The sequence below is a fragment of the Parasteatoda tepidariorum genome, chromosome 3 (genome assembly GCF_982258835.1).
Source record: "Parasteatoda tepidariorum strain Cologne lab strain chromosome 3, Ptep-v5.0, whole genome shotgun sequence".
NCBI classification, from domain to species: Eukaryota; Metazoa; Arthropoda; class Arachnida; order Araneae; family Theridiidae; genus Parasteatoda; species Parasteatoda tepidariorum.
In genome coordinates this window covers 14,746,884-14,768,300 of record NC_141757.1, presented here as the reverse complement: position 1 = coordinate 14,768,300, position 21,417 = coordinate 14,746,884, and the positions used below count along the sequence as shown (strand labels likewise).

Genomic DNA, 21,417 nt, shown 5'->3' with positions numbered 1-21,417 from the left:
TTAATGTTTAAAATTGAATAATTAGTTCAGGAGCAACCTCATATTTTTCTTAATATTGGTATTATTAATTTTACATAATTCGATAATTAATTGGTCAATTATTCTCAAAATAACTTCGGATCTAATGATTGAACTTTCACTTTACTGCGATGCAATTGTCATGTTTTGGGGGGTTGAACTAATTAGGGTGGTTATTAATTAGAGTGGACGATATTTTAAGAATAGAATTCGGACGCAAATACTTCCTCCTATAAAAAAATAAATAAATAAAAAATAAATAAATAAAAAAACTTTTCTTAACAAAAATTTCTTCCAATACTTGATCCTGGAGTTCTTGTCTGCTAGACTGGATTCAAAATTACAGGGCTACGGAGTAGAACATTAGTAGTCGTAAACTCGAAATTGGGTCGGCTGTTATAAAATAAACTAATAATTTGGCCGTGACAGCTTGGTTGGTAGGGCTATGAACTCGTGTTCGTGAGAATGGGAGTTCGAATTCAGTCGGCCGAATAATACCATGAATAAAATGGCGACTGGTGCATGTTAAATCTGTCGGGATCACAAATTCCACCAAGTTCTCATAGCAATTCAATACCTCTGGGTACTGACCCAGGAGTTCCCTTGTCTTCTGGATTGGTTTTAAAATTACAAGACTACGTAGTTAAACATTGGTAGTCGTAAACTCGAAATTGAATCAGTTTTTCAACGGTGATTATAAAAAAAAAATAATAAAAATAAAACTAATAATCAAATTGTATTTTCTTGTATTCTTTCTAACTCCTTGCATATTTTATACACACCTTCATAATTTCATGCTTCTCAGCTTTATAGATTTTGAGCTGCAAAGCGAAACGCAACGTAAAGAAAAAAAATTGAGAAAAAAGCTCATAAAAAATAACAAATACATATATTCAAAATTTATATACATACATTAAAAAAAATTCAAGCATTTCAAGCATTATTAGGCCCAGAAGAATAACTTAGGACAATTAGGCATAAATGGCATAGATAAAATAGTAAAAAACAATAATCTCTAAGATAAATTTCCGAACATTGATATTTCATTTCGAATTTTTCCGTCACACATGATAACTAATTTTAGTAGCGAACGTTCATTCTCCAGATTAAAATTAATTAAAAATGAGTTAAGAAATAGTATGACTCAAGAAAGTTTCAGTCATTTGTCAATTATGAGCATTCAATATGATGTTTTACAGGAAATTGATTTTGATGATGTGATAGAAGACTTCGCCTCTCAAAAAGCGCGAAAAGTATTGTTACCTTAAGTTTTCGATAAAAAATAATGTATATAATCTCTTATAATTAATTTATATGTTTTTACTCTTAAAATTTAATAATTTTTAAAAATTATGCAAAATTTTTTTCTCTAAATTTACTCACAAAGGGCCCTCAAATAATGACAGGCCCGGGGCCCCTGTGAACATAAAAACGGCTCTGCATGTAACTATTAAAAAACTACAGTGCGTCTAATAAATTCGACAAGGACTGTAAGTTATGATGTCCGATTTCGTAACTTAAAATATCGTCAGCACAAATTAGCATATTTAAGACGCATACCCCGGACGATGAAGATTGCGTCTTATTACGGGAAAAATCCAGTTATTAAATTAAAAGTAGATACATTCATAGTATGCATTCGCTAACATGTTTTCAAGGTATATTACACACGTTCTTGAACACCAAATGCACATGTATAAATGCGAAATTAACTAATACGAAAATTATTAGAATCGTCAAACATTAGAAATAAAAATACTCCTGAACAAAAATATTACTTTCATAAAAAAAACAACTCTTTTTAAAGTTATTTAAAACGTTAATAAGGGAAAAAAAGCAGCTGCGCTGGCGCTTAAATTATTTTAGTTGCGTTATATAGCTCCCAATGGATGAAAGATAAGCGTAAAAGATAACACCCATATTTCCAGTCAAGAGACATCTTTAAAATTTCGGTAACTTAAACACTCCATTTGGTATCATAAACAAACGATCGTGAGTAATATATGAATTTACTGATCCCTTCTGTAAAGAAAACTTGGGAAAGGTTCCAAAGAAAAGAAAAAAAGGAAAGCAACAATATTTCGACTAAAATCCTCAAACAGTGTTCGTCCCCTCTCTTTATATCAGACGATTTTTTTTTTCCTATCCTTGTTAAATATGCTAAATAAACGAAGAAAGTTCTCGAACTATTTAACTGCTGGAGAAGAATACATTTATAATGATTCTTTTATTTCTAAGGTATGAATTTATTTATTTATTTTATAAAATGTATGTATTTAGCTTTTCTGCAATGATTTGATATGATTTATCTATAAAATATAAAACGATAATTCTGTGAAACCGATTCTGGTTGTTGTTGGTGCATTCTTATGGGATAGAAAAAATTATATGATGAGATTCTTAATCAGCAATAAAGATTCGAAACTCTAAGGTTGTCATACGTGTAAAATTAGTAAAACTTATAAGGGTAAAAATATATGTTAGGATTCTTAATTACTAGATCCGAAAGTCTTCGGTTGTCAATTGACGTAAAATTAATAAAAGTTATAACGGTATTTGCTTGTTAAATTACTTATTTCGTCTTTTATTTAACGGTATTCTTGTTTTCTTCGATTTTGACAAATATATATTTTATTCATTACCTGCTCAAGTTTAAATTTAATATACCATTTATTATATTTTTTCAGCTATTTTTGTTACATATTTACTAAAAAGAAAAGTAACAACGGGGACAATTTCATTCATAATTGGGTACTTTCACTTTAAGAAGAAGATCACGAATACCCACACATGTGAACTATGACGTCAGCGCCCCAGCTGATCACTTATGAGCAAAATGGCGTGTTAAAGTTGAGTTTAGTTTCTCCACATAAGTTAGAATGTTAATTAAACGCAATGCTGTATCGCACATCAAAATTTTTTTTAAATTTAATTCTTACTCGTCTGCGTCTTTTACTTCATGGATTAGAGTCCCTTTGCCGTTAGGCTAACAGTGGGAGGTTTTTTGTGGTGTTCCTCTCCGTGTAACGCAAATTCTGGTTATTTCCATTAAAAAGTCCTCCACGAAGGCAAATTTCTCCCAATACTTGCACAGGAGTTTCCTTATCTTCTGGATTGGGTTCAAATTACAAGGCTACGGAATTGAACATTAGTAGTCGTAAACACAAAAATTGGGTCGGCTGTTCAACGACGGTTATAATATAAAATAAAATTGCTATGACAGTATGCGGCACCATCTATGGTTAAAATTTCTACAGCCATATGAGAAAGGATCAAGAATAAATCGAAATAACTATTCCGAAACTAATTGTTTATTTCTATAAAAATTAAAAATTATTTTAAATAAATTCTTAACGTATAACTAACTTTTCTACACTAATTAAACTATCACTTAAGTTTACCTAACAAAATGAATCTGAAAAAATAATTAACGCATAGCTAATTTAACGCTACTTAAACTATCATATAAGACTTCTTAAAAAGTGAATCTAATTTAATACTTTAAGTATAAGTAGTTATTTAACACTATTTAAATTAATCCGGTAGAAAATTCAGGTCATGTAAACTAAATTGCTTAAATCCACATCTCAACTATCAAGTAATTGCATATAAATATAAGATAATTTCCCAAAGTACTTTTTTTTCTTATCTTCATTCGATATTTTAAAATATGAAAAACACATTTTTTTGTAAAAATACAACAAAAAAATTAAATTTAGGGTAACTGAGTATCCCAAGTCTATACAAACAAACCCGGGACGTCAAAAAAATGAAGAAATAGTCATGTTAATCCTATGACATCAGAAGAGGACCTCAAAACTTCCGGTAGCGTATGTTTGTTTTCTTAGGATAGATGGTGAAAAACTAATTATTCAACACAATTTAAATTATTACTTAAGACAATCTGACAGAATAAATTATTATAGATGACGATAGTGTTGCCATTTTAGAAAAAGAAATACCCACGTTTTTTGTGCCACGTGAGAGAAATAAATATATAGATTACCTTATGACGCAACATTTTAAAACAAATTTACTGAATGAACGATTTACAATTATTAAACGGTAAATAAGTTACATAATTTTTGTGATATATTTTATACAAAACTGTTTGCAGTCAACGTGCACAATTAAAATAATTATTGCAAACTAAATAATTAAAATTAAAAAGAGATACTAGGTTTTGACTTTTCATTAAATATTCTTTTGCGCGAAAGACTCTAAGAAATTGTTTTAATAGTAAACAAAATTAAATATGAATATTAAAATCAAGTTTGTCAAAGAAGTTGCAATGGAAATCGAGCAAAATGAGTAGGATTAAAATTTTTCCAAATAGAATCCCTAATTAAGTTCTGAGGCACCTAATGTGTGTTAATAAAATATTTTGGAATATTTCAATTGGATAATTTTTCATTTTGATTTATAAATCAGCTTAACGTCAAGAAACAAAAACGATTGTAGAACAATCGCGGGGCTGTGAACATTAGGGCGAAATCTCTTGGTTTAACCTTATTCTTTAGTGAGCATATTTTTACAACTTATTTAGTTAGAAAGTATTCCGTAATAACCGCTTATAAAGTCTTGCATCGAGCCGCGATGGCTTAGGGGATAGAGCATTCGCCTTCCAATGGGTGAACCGGATGGCTGGGATACGAATTTCGCACCCGGCTTGCACCGACCGCAGTGCTGACGTGAAATATTCTCTGTGGTAGACGGATCATGGGTTAGAGTCCCCTTGCCGTCAGGCTCACCATGGGAGGTTCTCGTGGTTTTCCTCTCCATGTAACGCAAATGCGGGTTAGTTCCATCAAAAAGTCCTCCACGAAGGCAAATTTCTCCCAATACTTGATCCTGTCTTCTGGATTAAGTTCTAAATTACAAGGCTACGGAGTTGAACATTAACAGTCGTAAACCCGAAATTGAGTTCAACGAAGGTTATAAAAATGAAAAAAAAAATTAAAAAAAAAAGTCTTGTGAGCTGTACAATACAGTAGGCCTGTTTTGAAATCAAAATTATCAAATTACAGATCTTATTTCGCCAAACATGATATGAATATAATAAACAACGTAAGTTCTGCTCTCTATAAAGTTCATATTTTAACCCAATAAAAACGAAAACTAAATCTGCAGTTCTAAATAATCTAGTACTACAATGAAAATATTTTGGTTTATTTTATTTGGATGATTTTTAGTTTCGGCGTAAAAATTCTGTTTTAAGTATCAAAAATGATTGCAAAATAGTGGTAAGGGTTAATTTTGCAAAGCGGGTAGGGCGCAGAGAGAGAATAAGAAAAATGTCCGTAATGGCAAAAAAAAAAAGGAAGTATAACAATATTATAGTTTTTCAACTCATGGGATTTTTTTTTCTTTTTGTGTTACCCTTGAATAAACAGTTAATAATCATTGAAGGTAACTCTTAAAAAATGTATATTAAACATTCAATCGTAAAGAATACCACAAATTAAGAAGTAAAAATTTAACACTACATTGCCCAATGAAGTCATTTTGACTGCTTTTTAATTTCAATTAGAAAAACAATGATGAGACAATTTCTTAGACTTTTGTGACTTTTTGTACAACAGATAATTTTTTTAATTGTTAATATTTACTAATAACTTGTTATATAACAAAAAATAATATCAAAAATATTAAAAATTAATTTTAAACAAATTTCTTTATACATTAGTTATTCTTTCAAAATGCAGTCATTTTGACTACTTTTGGGCAATATAGATATTTCAGTCTTTCTAGTGTTAAAAAAGATTTCCTCATATACTTTGTTTGGGTACTTGCACTTCAAGAAGAAGATCGCGGATACTCACACATGTGACCTATTACGTCAGCGCCAGCTGATCGCTTATAAGCAAAACGGTGTGTTAAAGTTGAGCTAAGTTTCTATTTATAAGTTAGAATGTTAATTAAACACAGCGGCCGTATTATACATCAAATTTCTTGAAATATAATTCTCTCTCCTCTACTTATTTTACTTAAATTAGATTTATTATCTATTAATGCATTTTATTGTAACCAATTCGATGCATACTTAGTTTTTTTATGTTTTACATGTGTTAAGAACGAAATATATAGTCAAATGATTGAAATCTTTGTGAAAGAATCTTCGTGAAAAAATATAGAACATGTCATTTTAAGAGAATTGATACTTGAAGGAGTTGGCTTACTCGAAATAAAATGGAAAAAACAGTTGCTAATGTAAACAAGTACCACGTTTCCAATCAGGATCAAGATACCAACACTATGTCACTTGCAGGTATCCCATTAAGAATCCTAAGAATTTTTTTCACCCGATTGAACTCATCGACGACTCCAAAAAACGATTTACGAGAAATGGAAAAGACTATCATATTTTAACGCTTCTAATGATACTTAATATAGATATTGATAGACTTTATATAGATAGTGTTTTTTTTAGCATCATGCACTGCAAAACATTCCGGATTAAATTACAGTATAAATTTCCGACACATTGGCTGCATCATCCATTTTAACGTGAAATCAATTTTTACCGAAAAATCCATTATTATTGTAAAATATTATACGCAATTTTTAGAGTAATATTTATATTATTTGAGTGATTCAGTGATTTCAAGATAAATATTACTGTAAAAATTACGGTTTATCGGATTTTTTTGTTCCGCAACATGTTTCGATAAAAATGAATTTTGCGAAAAAAAGTAGCTGTACTTTGAGTACCAGTACCAATTGTAATTTGATTAGGAATTTTTTACAGTGCGATGAAAATTCTAAAAACGTTATAAAATAATGAAAGAATTACAAGTGCATAATTATGAGGTTTTAATGAAATTTTAGCAGTAATAAAAATACTTCTACTCATAGATTGCACACGGTGAAGATTTTAATGAAGAATGCCTCAAAAGTCATAATCATTACAGAGCTCAACATGGCTGTTCACCTTTACATCTTTCATCTCAGGTAAGTCTTACATAGAAGTTTGAATTCTAGAATAATTATAGATAAATTCTAATTAATTAGTAGGTTCCCTCGCTGACGGTCCTCAACTTCCGACGGTTTGCATTGCAAATCTTCGATGGCCCGCTTTAAGTAATACTCATTTGAAATGTGTTCTAGTGTGTAATCTGAAAAATTCGAATCTTTTATTTAAAGCTAATTCCTCTTTAAAAAACTAAAATTTCTGGTCAATAATCAGTTATTGAAATAATTAATATTTTAAATTGAAATAGAGGATAAGCAATAGAAAAAAAATGCTTTTAAGAAACAATTATTATTTATTGAAAACACAATTATGAATTTCAGAATTTAGAGCTATCATTGTAAAGCTGTCAAATAACTTAACTGTTAGGAAGTTACATTGAAATAGAAAAACAACGCAGACACTAAACATTCATTATGTTTTTAAAAAACAAAGCAGCTGGATTAATACTCATTTTTAAATAAATAACAATAATCTTGAATAAAATGAAACTGCTTAAGTATAAGTAAGACATAATGTAGAACACTATCTTTGTTGACATGAGCTATTCGATTCCAAACTTGTATTTCTTTTTGTTTTAACTTTTCTATGTTCATGAGCGAAAAAAGTAATTTTAATTCAAATTTTTTTTTATATTTACGTTTACGTTTTCATTACAGTTCACAAGATTGATATTTCAATTCTTTGTTATCAACACGAAAAAGAAATAAGGGCTTTCTTTGTATGCAGTGACACTATAGCGACTGCTGTTAGTGTACTCCGGTCTAGATTTGAAATGCCGTTGCTTAAAAATTTATGTAGCTTTAACTAAAAATGTTTTCGATATTTTACATTCCTAAAACATGACTAAATAAACCGATAATATAAGAAAAAAATTTAAACCTTATTTTAATTTCATGAAGCACACAGTTGCACCTTGGCGACTGTTGTTGGTGCAACTGGTTCTTGATATGATATGGGAGTACCTACAATAACCTTGCCTTGCCAGGTTGCACGAATAACAGTCATGGTATCATAAATGATACTTTGACTGTTGTTCGTACAACCTGGTCCTGATATGATATGGGAGTATCTGTCTAAAAAATTATACGATGCCTAACTACATTTATACTTCGTATAAACAGAGAGTACAAGAAAAAAAGTTAAATCGTATTTTAATTACAAGAGCCAGATCATGGCGCCTTGGCGACTGCTGCTGATCCAACTGATGCTTGACATGATATGGGAGTATCCACAATAACATCGCCTTGCCATGTTGGACGAATAACAGTCAAGGTATCATAGATGATACTTTGACTGTTGTTCGTACAACCTGATCCTGATATGATATGGGAGTATCTGTCTAAAAAATTATATGATGCCAAACTACATTTATTCTTCAAATAAGAGTACAAGAAAAAAAATTAAATCGCATTTTAATTACAAGAGCCAGATCATGGCGCCTTGGCGACTGCTGTTGGTTCAATTGATTCTTGATATGATATGGGAGTATCTACAATAACTTTGCCTAAATGTTTATAAAAATGTCAAAAAGCATAAGTTCTTAAAACATCGCCAAATAGACAGAGAATATCAAAAAATCTTAACGAAAAAGCGAATAAAATTATATATTCCTTCGTTATAAAATGTTCTAATAATAGACAGTAAAAACAGTTTAAGATAAAAATAAATGTTTATGAGTAAATTTTATCTTACCGTAATGACTGTATCGCATTCGAAAATACACTCCGCGAATAAATATCGAAGTGCTTTGAGTTAAGAAAAAGAAAACATTTTATCTTCAAAAGTGATAGCCTATCTGAAAAAAAAAAAAGAATTAGTTGTATAACATAGATTGATAACATCTACTGACGAAACATTTTACTCACGAAAATACTACTTACGATCAATGTTTTCTTTCTTTTCTTTTTTTTAAAAATAATTTTCAAAATATCGAATTATTTAATTACTAAGTTTTTATCAATTCGCTTTCGTCTTTGTAGATTTCGTAGATTTTTTTCAACCCCATTCCTAGTTGGGAAAAAAATGCTCAAAAACAGTCAAAATGATCGATTTTAGAGTAATTTTATTCGATTCTTGATCGAGAGAAGCAGAATTTATTGTTACTTTATTACCAAATGGAATTTATCATAAATCATAACTTCGACTAATTTAAGATTAACTAGAGCACTTAAATTTTAACTAAAGCTCTATGTTGAATGGGATTAAAAATTTCAACTGTTTTCTGATCACTGAAAATTGAATTTCTCATCAAAATATCACCAATTAGAATTATCGACAGCCGAATTCCGACCAGCTAAGGAGCTCAAATTATAAGTGATCATTTATACTTGATGAGAATATAAGTTGATATCGCCTTCACTTTCGGACTAGCTAGATTATGTCTATTTATGCTGGAGCTTTGTGGCTATACACCGTTTAAAGAGAAAGTTTCTGTTTAAAAAACTCAATTTTTTTTATCGTTTTCTAAAAATTATTTTTTCATAGCTTACAATTGGTATACTGTATCGGTATACAGTATACCATAGCTAGCAATTGGTATACTGTATTACATACATCAAGAAATACATATTTTCATCTAACAAAAGCACACGCTTATTAGAACAAATACAAAATGCATGTGTGAAATCTCAATGAATGATAATATTCACCCATCGAAGAATTTTGATCCACCAGTAACATCACTCCTTTTTAACTTATATAATTAAATATAAGGGGTGTCCAAAAATTTATGCAAGATTTTAATCAAATAGAGAACACACGTCTTGAATAGCACACCGGGCAAATGACCACCACAACTTTGCTCGCACATCGAAATTTCCCACTGAAATTTTGCATAAATGTGACTAAATTTCGCTGACGCAATGTTTAATCTTCCCTTTCAATGTACTAGAAAACGTGGGCTTGTTGACATAGACCATTCATTTTGAATAATTCCATAGAAAAAAATCCAATGGTGTCAAATCTGGTGATCTAGAGGGCCAATTCTGGTCAACGAAACGAGACAGTGAATACACGACCAGGAAATACTTCATGCAGTAACTGGATTATTTCACGGGCTATATGGCACCATCTTATTGAAATCACATGTTGTCCAATACACATGTTGAAACATTATTGGACGGCCAGTGTATTTAGCGTCCGCAGTTAATCGTTTACTTGAATTTTTCATTAACTCTCTTCACAACTGACAAGTAAAATCAATATTCCGACCTTATTTTGTGAGCCAAACTTTCATTATTTTAAAAATATTGCTCAACAATGAAAACGCTTTGTTCCTTCGCGTGTTGAATTTTTACTAACCCTAAATCGATATCGTTCTATAAGTTCTATTCGTTTCTTTTCTTGCCAATACTAAATTAATTTTCAATTTGATTCAATTCTTGCGTAAATTTTTGTACACCCTTTTATTAATTGTAATGAATAATTATACACTTGTATTGCTGTACATTTGCTGCTCCATAAGTTTTTCATCATTTAAAATACTGCTCATTTGCAATGTTCATACTGGACGTCCTAAGAATGACCAATTATTTTAACACTTTACCGACCGGCCGTCGATTAATCGACGTTTTGTTCTCAGCGCATACCGACCGGCCGTCGATTATTCGACGTTTGCTCCCCAGCGCTTACCAACCGGCCGTCGATTAATCGACGTTTTGTTCCAAGCGCTTACCGACCGGTCGTCGATTAATCGACTTTTGACCGATCTGTGGTGACTACGTTTTCCACCAATTCAGCATGCCCTGAAAAAAATTCAGCTGTCGTTTTCTCGAGTGCAGCTGGGTGCGACCAGATTTTCCTGAGAAAAGAGTCGGGATTTTTCATCGTGCAGCTGGGTGCGACTAGATTTTCCTGCCAGGAAAGTCGGGATTTTTTCATCGATATGAAGGTTGTATTATGCAAATTCCCAGCCTTGGACGGGGATAAAAGCCCACCAGCAGTTCTCCAAGCAGCGCAGTCAGCCAGCGGTTCTCAACCAGTCAAGCAGGCAGTTCCTTTAGCCCTTAGAAATGAATGGAAAGGATAGTCTCGGCGAGTGTTATCTCGACGACCTGTCAGATTGTCTTGACTGCCGTTCAGCAAGTAGTTCTGATGACGAAAGTGATAGCAGTAGTATAGTCATTCGAAAGCGACGTCCTGTACCGCTGATATACAGTGATTCAGAAGACGAGGACATGAATAATAATGTTGAAGACAACAATGATACATGGTCAACGAACGACAAGAGTATAATTTTGGAACTTTTCGAAGGCAGCTCTGGCGTAAAAATTATGCCAAGTTCCTCTGAAAGCGTAATGCATATTGTGAATTTATTCATTGGAAGTGACCTGATTGAGCACTTCGTGAGGGAGTCTAATAGATATCATTATCAAATTGTGGAAAAATATAGAATTACATCAAAAACGAAAAAATGGAAAGACGTCACGGTGACTGAAATGAAGAAATTTTTGGGCCTGATCATTCTCATGGGACAAGTAAAGAAGGACATTCTCTACGATTATTGGTCTACAGACCCATCTATAGAAACGCCGTTCTTCTCGAAGGTTATGAGCAGGAACAGATTTTTACAAATAATGCAAAGCTGGCATTTTTGTAATAATAACGATATTTCTCCCAATTCGCATAGGCTGGTGAAGGTCCAGCCTGTCATTGATTATTTCAAGGAAAAATTTAACAACGTATATAAACCAGATCAACAATTGTCTCTAGATGAATGCGTAATTCCGTGGAGAGGTAGACTGTCAATCAAAACATATAATCCGGCAAAAATTACAAAATATGGAATACTGGTTAGAGTGCTGTCTGAAGCTCGTACAGGATACGTATCCAACTTTTGTGTGTATGCCGCTGATGGAAAAAAATTAGAAGAGACAGTATTATCGGTCATTGGACCGTATAAGAACATGTGGCATCATATATATCAAGATAATTATTACAATAGTGTCAACATAGCTAAAATGTTTTTAAAAAATAAATTGCGATTGTGCGGGACGATTCGAAAGAACAGAGGTCTTCCTCAAATACTTCAAACGGTCAAGCTTTCAAGAGGCCAACATCAATTTCTTAGAAATGGCAATATTTTATTACAAGTATGGAATAATGGCAAAAGAAATGTAAACATGATATCGACAATACATTCTGCACAAATGGTGGAATCTAGAAACAGAAGCAGGACATCACATTGCCCCATACAGAAGCCTATTTCAATAATAGATTATAATAAATATATGAAGGGCGTAGATCGCGCAGATCAATATCTGTCCTATTACTCCATTTTTAGGAAAACAAAAAAATGGACGAAACGTGTCGTAATGTTCTTCATCAATTGTGCACTTTTTAACTCCTTTAAAGTATATACAACTCTGAACGGACAGAAGATTACATATAAAAATTTTCTGCACAAAGCGGCACTTTCATTGATAGAAGACTGCGAAACTGAAGAACAAGGTAAGGATCTACCTAATTCCGAACCCACAAGAACCACATCCCGATTTGATCATCCCGGAAGACTCGCAAATTTCGGGAAGCATTAACTAGTAAATATAGTGACCAGCGGTCAATGTAAAAAACCCCTACGACAATGCAGAGTTTGTGCAAGTAAAAAAAAACTAAGCAGAACAGGTTTCGCTTGTAAATACTGCAACGTCCCACTACACAAAGGTGACTGTTTCGAGCGCTATCATAGTTTAAAAAAATATTAAACAACCTCTTTTTTCGACAAATATTGTTATATGGATTATGGCATATTTTATGTAAATAATAAACTGAAAACGATTGTAATAGATAAAATAAATATTGTTTAACACTAATATGATTAAAGTAAAAGATTTTATTAAATTTCGTTACCCTACAATAACACGAAGCATACAATTTTACCAGAGTTTAAGAAAAGCACATATATTCCCGCGCGTCAGTCTAGGCCGAAACCGAGCCGGTGTCTCGGACGATCTGCAGCTGAGCGGACGGTGAAAGGGCATAGTATGTTCGAACCGCTACCGGTCGGTAAAGTGTTAAATGAAAACTTTAGAGGGTAATGGTTGGCTCAATTTCTTTAAAAGAATTAGGTATTTTATACTCGCTAAGTTATGAAGTTTTTTTAAAAAAATCGTCAACAAATTACGTTGCCATCTAGAATAAACTAAAAAAATATGTATTAAAAATATATAATGTTTTTATACTTGGCATGTTCTTTTTTAACTCTTAAAGCAGCGCCATCTGTTGAGGAGCTTTAATGACTAATTTTCAACTTTGACGGAAAAAATTCGTCGCTCTTTTTCTGAAAAGAACGCAGCAAACCTAAAACTTTTCTCTCCTTCCTTGTTCTTAAAAAAAATGTAAAAAATATTTCATCCACAAAGTATATTATCAGTTATTTGAAAAAGTTACTTCAAAAAAATATATCATCAGTTATTTTTTGTGTGCCGATACTTTGTTATATTAGTAATAATGTAATATTTTTTTCAACCTAGATTTCTTCATTTTCACAAGAATGGGCGTGCAAAATAGCTGCAGAAGATCATTTTCATCACAGTCATCACCCACAATATGGAGAAAACTTGTTTGTTGCCTATTTGAGCAATTACAGCATACCAGAGATAAAAGGTATTATTATCCATTTTCGTTTTCAGGATGTTCCATAGTCACCACCCTTATTTTATATGAAAGATTTAGTGAGAGACACGTTTTTTTTTTTTTTATAGTTATAAAAAAGTTTTTATAAAATCTGCATTTTGTTCTTAGGGAATGAAGTCGTGGAATCTTGGTATTCTGAACACATATTTTACCCTTATGATTCACACATTACCAGAGAAATTATATCTAAAGCAGGTAAGCATATAATTAAAAAAATATATTTGTGATTTTTAACCGGAATTACACTAAGTAAAGAAATAATAAATTAAAATTTTAGTTGCTAAACATATCATATAGTTCGTTCACCAGGAGTTGGCACTTGGTTCCACCTCCTGGGACGAAGAATTCATTTCAGCGCAGGAGTAGGAGGAGAAACGTCTCCGCACTTGAAATTGAGACAACCCTTAATGCGCCCCAAACGCAAACAGAGAATTCTTTTTCAGTCACTTACTTCGCTTTATCATCTGCTAGTATACCTTTCGTTGCTCTAGCTAATTAAATATATTGCAGAGAAATGTCTCAAAAAGGACAAACTATTCACTCAAAAGAGAGAAATATCATCAAATTTATGAAATATTTAATGTTTAAAAAATGTACATAGAGATAGCGAAATAAATATTTTTGTCATACGATCACCAAATAGCAATCTTGTTCAGGATTGTTCACATCCTTCCTCCAAAAATAGCGAAATAATATCGTCGAATATCACGTGATGAAGGCGGAGCCAAGTGCCAACTCCTGGTGAACGAACTATGGAATAATACAAAAATGCTATAAACCGGAGCACATGCGGGAATCTCGTTGAACATTCTCCTACTGTTAAACATCTCCAACACCTAACTCAAGGTCAATGAAGCGAACATAAACTTGAATTTCGTCCAATACATCCACTTGTTCATTAAAAAGATTTGGTTTTAAATACGTTTATCCTTGTTAACTATACCATGGTTAGTGGTCAACTGAGGATATCAATGAGATACTAAATCCGGAACAGAATCTTCAAAACTTACGGTGTATTCTTACGTTTACGTTATGTTAGGAGATGATTATTGAACAAACTTCATATTTTTAGAAGTTTTTATATAATTCGCAATTTTTTATATATAATTCATAATTTCTTTTTCCATATTTTATACGTATATTAAAGGGTAGTAAGCCATAAATCAATTTAAGGAATTTTATCTCGGTTTTTATGTTCTCAGCTCTTAAATGATTTTACATGTTGAATGAAAAAAATACCCCAAGTTATATTCCATGTAGCAGAAACACCCCGTTTGTCCGAGGAAACAGAGAAGAAGCTAAAAGGCGATTATCAAATAGTATTCAAGTAAATTTGAACCAAATTTCAATAATAGTAGTTTGAAATGACTGGAAAGGCATAAACGCCTTATTTAAATAGTTTCCGGAACAGTTTCCGGACGAAAGACGTTTTCGCGCCCCGGGCGATACTGAAAACTGCGCCATTAACTCAATCTTGGAAAATAAATCTTAATTTTAAAGGAAGAAAAAAAAAATTTTAATTTTTTTTTTTTTTTTGTAAATTGTTTTACTGACATAGTCTTAACGCTGTGGAAAATTGCTTTTGGCATTTTTAAATACAATATTTCGCCCGGAAAATTATTAAATATATATGTGCTGAGTTAAGAAACATATAAACAAAACAAATAACAATTAGAAACAGAAATTCTCAATACTTTATGCCCGAAGCCTTTTTTCACCATTATTAGAAGATCGTTTGCCAGCCCAAGTCTAAACTCCAAAAACTCAACCATACATTTATTTAGTTTTAAATTATTTTCCAAATTTTTTCTAAAATTAAAAGAGAAATGTTATTACAGGGTGCGTAGCCAAATTATTCAACAAAAAATAAGCACCTTTCAAGCACACTAATAATATTTTTAAGCACTTTAAGGAAATATCATAATTAGGCAGGGTTGAAAAGGTTTTATCTGGTTTTAACCGTTATGTCAACAAAAAAAAAACCTTTTGGCATTGTTTTTGACAATTGTCAAAATATTTTAATCATGTAAATCGAATGGCGTTTTCATATGCTACGGACTGACGATGTGCCGAAATAGATTGGGGTTGAATTAATTGTGAAAACGTTGAACAGAACAATGTGAACAGTGTCTTTCTGCATAATTCGTAGCGAAAATTAACAGGGTAAAGGAAAAATCTCATTTTTGAAAAGGGAAAATTAAGTACTTTTTAAAAACACCCAATGAAAAAAGTACCTTCAAGGGCTTTTAAAAAACGATAATCGAAAATAAGCACCTTTAAGCACTTTTTAAAAACGCTACGCACCCTGTATTAAAACGTGAATAAAAGTAGCTGTTTGCTTACATATGATGAAACTGAATATTTAACGTCCTGAGTAAAAATAAAAAAACGTAATTCACTTAATAGAAAAAAGCTCAATTGACATACCTGCACTGGAAAGAAAGCATTAGTTAAAATAGTCTGAAGTAAACAATAAAGAAAATGACAGTTTTTAAATTGAGGATGAGATTTATTTTGATATTCTAAAATAATTGTTTTTCAATTTTATAAAGTAAATTTATTAATTTAAAAACAACTTATAAAGAATATTCAGCCTCTATGCAAATAAATATAATCTCTATATTAACCAGAAGCGTGCCCCCTGTCCCACTATATAACTTACATAAATGAGAAAAATTCGGCACATTTTGACCAGCATTGCAAAATGTCCATTTAATAAGCTTCTGCAAATTTTAAGTGCTGTGTTTTTAAACAACGTTTTTCAAACTCTATAATTTAATAAATTTTCATGCGTTTTGGTTAAATTTAATAGCACTTTTGCACTCAACATAGTTTCCGCTGCACATGGGGTGTTTTAAATACTGTTTATAACTATACATACTTTAAATATTATTTTAAATGTACTTTTCATTCACCTTTTGACCACACCATGTCACCATTTTGTTAAAAATTATTTTCCTATAAAAAAATGAAAACTTTTTGTCGTTGACTACCTTAACGCAATTTATAGGTTAAAATTTTTATGCATTTATCAATTTATTCACTCATTTGACAACTCACTAAAATACCCTTTAATGACTAGCCCATAAAAAAATTCACTGCTATTTATTTTATTTTATAACCGTTCGTTGAACAGCCGACCCAATTTTGGGTTTACGACTACTACTGTTCAACTCCGTAGCCTTGTAATTTTGATACCTATCCAGAAGACAAGCGAACTCCTGGATCAAGCATTAGGAGAAGTTTGCCTTCGTGGAGACCTTTTTAGTGGAATTAACCTACATTTGCGTTACATGAAGAGGAAAACCAAAGAAAACCTCCCTGGCGGCAAGGGGACTCTAACCCATGATCCGCCTACCACTGAGGATAGTTTACGTCAGCACTGTGGTTGGTGCATGTCGGATGCGGAATTCGCATCGACCAGCCGATGTTGTGATTCGAATCCGGCTCACCTCATTGGAAGGCGAGCGCTCTATACCCTGAGCCAATCACGGCTCACTGCTATTTATTGCTGACTCGTTGTTTATACGCCTATTTTCAGATCCATTGATTGGATTTCTTTCATTCCTCATTCTCACTTTGTTCACTCGCTATTCTCTATCTAAAATTATTCATATTAACAGTTTTCACGAAGAGAACTTGCAATAAAATATTAATGAAGTATGCTATTTAAAAAATAGTTTAAAATAAACTAAAAATGATCTGAATAAAATATATCAAAAAAAGAAAGAAAGGGTATAATTATCGCTATTAAATAAATTTTGTGAATGATTATAGATATTCTCTACCCAGACTAATAAAAGGTTTATAAAACTATACACAAAAATAAAATAATTAATTAAATTGCAAAAAAAAAACTTTAAATAAATTAGACGATTTTAGTTTCCCCGAGAATATTTTAATAACTGTTTTAAAGATAAATCATGTTACAAAATATTGTAAAAGCTAATATATGTTTCTCGTTGTTAACATAAAATTTACTGAGATCTTAGCAATTATCTAATCTTTTCCAATTGTCTTGGAAACTTATAACCTTTCCTTCTTGTTTCTTAATAGTCCCGATTTCTCAAAAAATCTGCTATAACTTCGATATGAAACTTAAATTTAAAAATTACGTTTTAAGACGAAACAGGAGTACATTCTACAAGAATATTAAGATTTGTACCAGCGAATTCACGAATAAATGGTACATTTGAGACACAAGTTTGCGTGTACAGTGCTCAAATAAATAAATTAATAAAATAAAATACTAAATATGAATAATAAAATCAATAAAAAAGTAAACAAATAAATAAAAACAGGGGGGAATTAAACACCTGGACCAATTTTTGATCTAATTATCTGATTTTTACGCACTAGAACTCTCAATAATCCGAAGGGGTGAATTAAAAGATACTAATTAGATAGTACTGAGCAGACCATATTTTAAGTTACGAAATCATGTACAAAAGAGAATTTTCTTTAAATAAACACACCTTTTTTTTTTACAACGGATTATATAATTTCTTACTCCCAAAATAACCGTAATCTGGAATAATTTAGACAGGAGATAGTTTAGTCACAAGAGTGGTCAAAAGTACTTTTGCATATTTCGAGAAAGTTTTCTAAGCAAATTGAAAATTTTTTGCACAAAATAATAATCTTCCGCCGGGCCTTGTCGGGACTCCAATTAGTTCCTAATTCTTTCATGTTCATGCATGTCATTCCTAGTACACTTTAAGCTTATTTTCGCTTTCTAACAAACCAGATAAGATTGAAAAAACAAATATTCACATCATAGTTTTAAGTTCTGTATCTAAAATGAACAAAGGTGGAGTTGCTACACCGGGGAGATTTCCGTATCGTGATCTGCGGCAGAGTAATCGTCCAGTCTTGGAAACTTCCGGGCAGTGTCCCGAGAGAAACTAAAAAAAAACCTCACAGAAAGGTACTAACTCGAAAGGTATAACTCGTAGTCACCCCCCCCCCCCTGGACAAACATCTACATATCTTTTTTAAAAAACAAAATTGCAAGTTTAAAATCTATTTGGCACCTTGGCGATTGTAGTTGGCGCGACTGATCACGATACGGAAAAAATAGACTTTCATATAGAAACGCTCTTAAACGCTTAAAGACTGAAATACTTATAATGCCCAAAAGCAGTCAAAATGACTGCATTGTGAAAGAATAACTAATGCATAAAGAAATTTGTTTAAAATTAATTTCTGATATTTTTTATATCATTTACAGTTATATAACGAGCTATTAGTAAATATTAACAATTAAAAAAAATTACATATTGTATAAAAAGTCACGAAATTCTAAGAAATTGTGTCATTACATACATCATTGTTTTTCTAATTGAAATTAAAAAGCAGTCAAAATGACTTCCTTGGGCCATCTAGTGTTAAGTATTAAAAATACAGAGGGATTAGAATTAAAGTTTCATTTTCAAAAGATTTAAAAAAAAAAAAAAAAAAAAAAAAAAAAACTAGCCACTGTTCAGAATGATATGATATTTCATTTAAATGGAATTTGTATTGCTTGAAATAATAATTCAAAGATTAACCGATACATTGTTGTCGCCTTAAGATATTAATTAAATAACGTGACAGCGCATTCTACGCTACACTTGTGATAAAAAGGCGGCGAGCGTGCAATTTATGTTCTTCTGCATTTAAGAAGGTAATCATCATATCACGGATCATCGGACTTAGATTGTGCAACTATGTTACAAGAACGGTGATTGTGCATTAATGTCCCCCCCCCCCCCGCTTTATCACTAGCATTGTGCAATGCAAAGTCACGCCTTATAGCTTGCGTCTTAAAATTAGAGTATCTTTTAAAGCAATCATCTGTTAGATTTAATGAGGAGTGCATACAGCGCAATCTATCGGTTAACATTCGAACTAAATCTATCTTTAGTAAAATTAATTCCTATTGATTCGCGTACACTCAGATGAAATATCAGGTCATTCTGACCAGTGTTGATTTTTTTTTTTTTTATAACCGTCGTTGAACAGCCGACCCAATTTCATGGGTTTACGACTACTTACGTAGCCTTGTAATTTTGAACCAATCCAGAAGACAAGGATACTCCTGGATCAGTAACCCCAGAGGTATTGATTTGTTGTGGGAACATGGAGGACTTTGAGACTCGACAGATTTAACGTGCATCAGTCACCATTTACTACACGGGGAGTCTTCGGCCGGCGAGGATCGAACCCACGACCTCTTGGATATGGGCCCAGCGCCCTATTTTTTATATGAATTTCAGGGAAAGTGGCATTAATTCCTGAAGATAATTTGGTCACATACAGTCCTTGGCCAAATTATTAGACGCACTATAAGATTCTACGTAAAATCTTAATTATCAGATGATACTATACAGCTTTATTGTTTTTACGCGGCCGAAACCAGTTTGCACCTGTTTTCATTCGTGTATCAATTGGTTAACATTGTAATGCAATACGTTAAAAATAAATACAAACAGGAAGTATATAAAAAATCTCCTGAATAAAAACCTATTACATGTATGTTTTAATATAAAAGTATTGCTTATAAACTCGAAGCAAAACATGTAGTTATTAAAACACTACAGTGCGTCTAATATTTTGGTCTAATTATTATATACTAATATTATACCTCATGTAATAAATATTCTAAATTTTAATTATATATCGTCTAATTTATCAAATCGTTAAATTTATATTATATATCGTCTAATTTAACCAATACGATACACGAACGTAAACAAGTACAAACGGGTTTCAGTCTCGTAAAAACAATACAGCTGTGTAGTTTCACCTGATAGTTAAGATTTTACATAGAATCTTATAGTGCGTCTAATAATTTGGACAGGGACAGTAGTTGTTTGTAACTGAGTAATATTTGCCTTCTTTTTTATTTAACAGGTCATTTCACGCAGACTATATGGAATAAGTCGAGAGAATTAGGTGTAGGCAAAGCAGTAAGCAAGAACCATCGTGTATATGTTGTGGCTAACTATTACCCTCCTGGAAACATATTGAACAGATTTGTAGACAATGTGCCAAAGAAGATTCATGCTAACTCAATATACAAACAATACACCAAGAGAATTTCCAGCAGATCAATGTATTACCATTGCGCATTTTGAAATAAACTAGTTTTTTTCTTCTTCTTTTCCAGCTTTTAACTGCTGTTCAATATAAAATGATTATGTGCTTTGCAGCTCTTGGTCTTAAGAGCAAAAAAGTATGTATGCAAGAACCAATTGTTAGCCAAAGAGGTTGAGGTCTCACTATTTCAAGATACATGATGGTGATACTGAAGAAGCCACAGACGGGAATGATAGATATTCCGCGAACAAAGCAAGCTCATTGTCTTGACCAAGGTGCTATTGGCTGATCTCATTGTTTGAATACAACAAACAATGAGTCAAAATTGCGATAAAATTATTCTCTTAGTTTTGAATTTTCGGATAAGATTGATTCAAATAATCAATCTGAGATAATCTAAACTATATATGAGATCTAAATTTTGTTCGGATAAGCGGGATTGTATTACTTGTCAGAAATACCGCAACGATACAATAGATTGTTAGCTGGTGAACATGGTGATTGGTAAAGAGAGCTTAAATTACATACATTGCTATCGTTTTGTAATGACAGATTTTAATACATATATGATTATATTGTTTCGTAATGACAGCTTCTAATTCATCCATTGCTATTGTTTCGTAATGACTGCTTCTATTTCACACATTGCTATTGTTTCGTAATGACTGCTTCTAATTCACCCATTGCTATTGTCTCCTAATGACAGCTTTTAA

At 31.9% G+C, this 21,417-nt stretch overlaps 2 protein-coding genes across 5 annotated transcripts in view; one reads left to right on the top strand and one right to left on the bottom strand.

The window, feature by feature from the left end:
• LOC107439040 (very long chain fatty acid elongase AAEL008004) overlaps positions 1–21,417 on the bottom strand; it is a 52,531-nt gene that overhangs the window by 29,782 nt on the left and 1,332 nt on the right. The window contains exons 1-2 of one of the 4 annotated variants that reach the window (XM_087158842.1): positions 8,684–8,709; positions 801–839 (exon numbers count right to left, since the gene is read on the bottom strand). The exons of 1 other annotated variant lie outside the window; for it this stretch is intronic. The gene's annotated coding sequence lies outside the window, so the exon portion shown is untranslated. Of the gene's footprint in view, positions 1–800; positions 840–8,683; positions 8,787–21,417 lie in introns of those variants that run through there. 2 more of the 4 variants (XM_087158839.1, XM_087158840.1) reach the window with 2 other exon arrangements.
• On the top strand, positions 2,028–20,766 carry LOC107439041 (Golgi-associated plant pathogenesis-related protein 1). The gene is made up of 5 exons (XM_043053628.3): positions 2,028–2,256; positions 6,874–6,969; positions 13,462–13,594; positions 13,733–13,819; positions 20,519–20,766. The coding sequence occupies exons 1-5, from the start codon at positions 2,176–2,178 to the stop codon at positions 20,740–20,742; spliced, it is 621 nt and encodes a 206-aa protein (XP_042909562.1). The 5' UTR covers positions 2,028–2,175; the 3' UTR covers positions 20,743–20,766.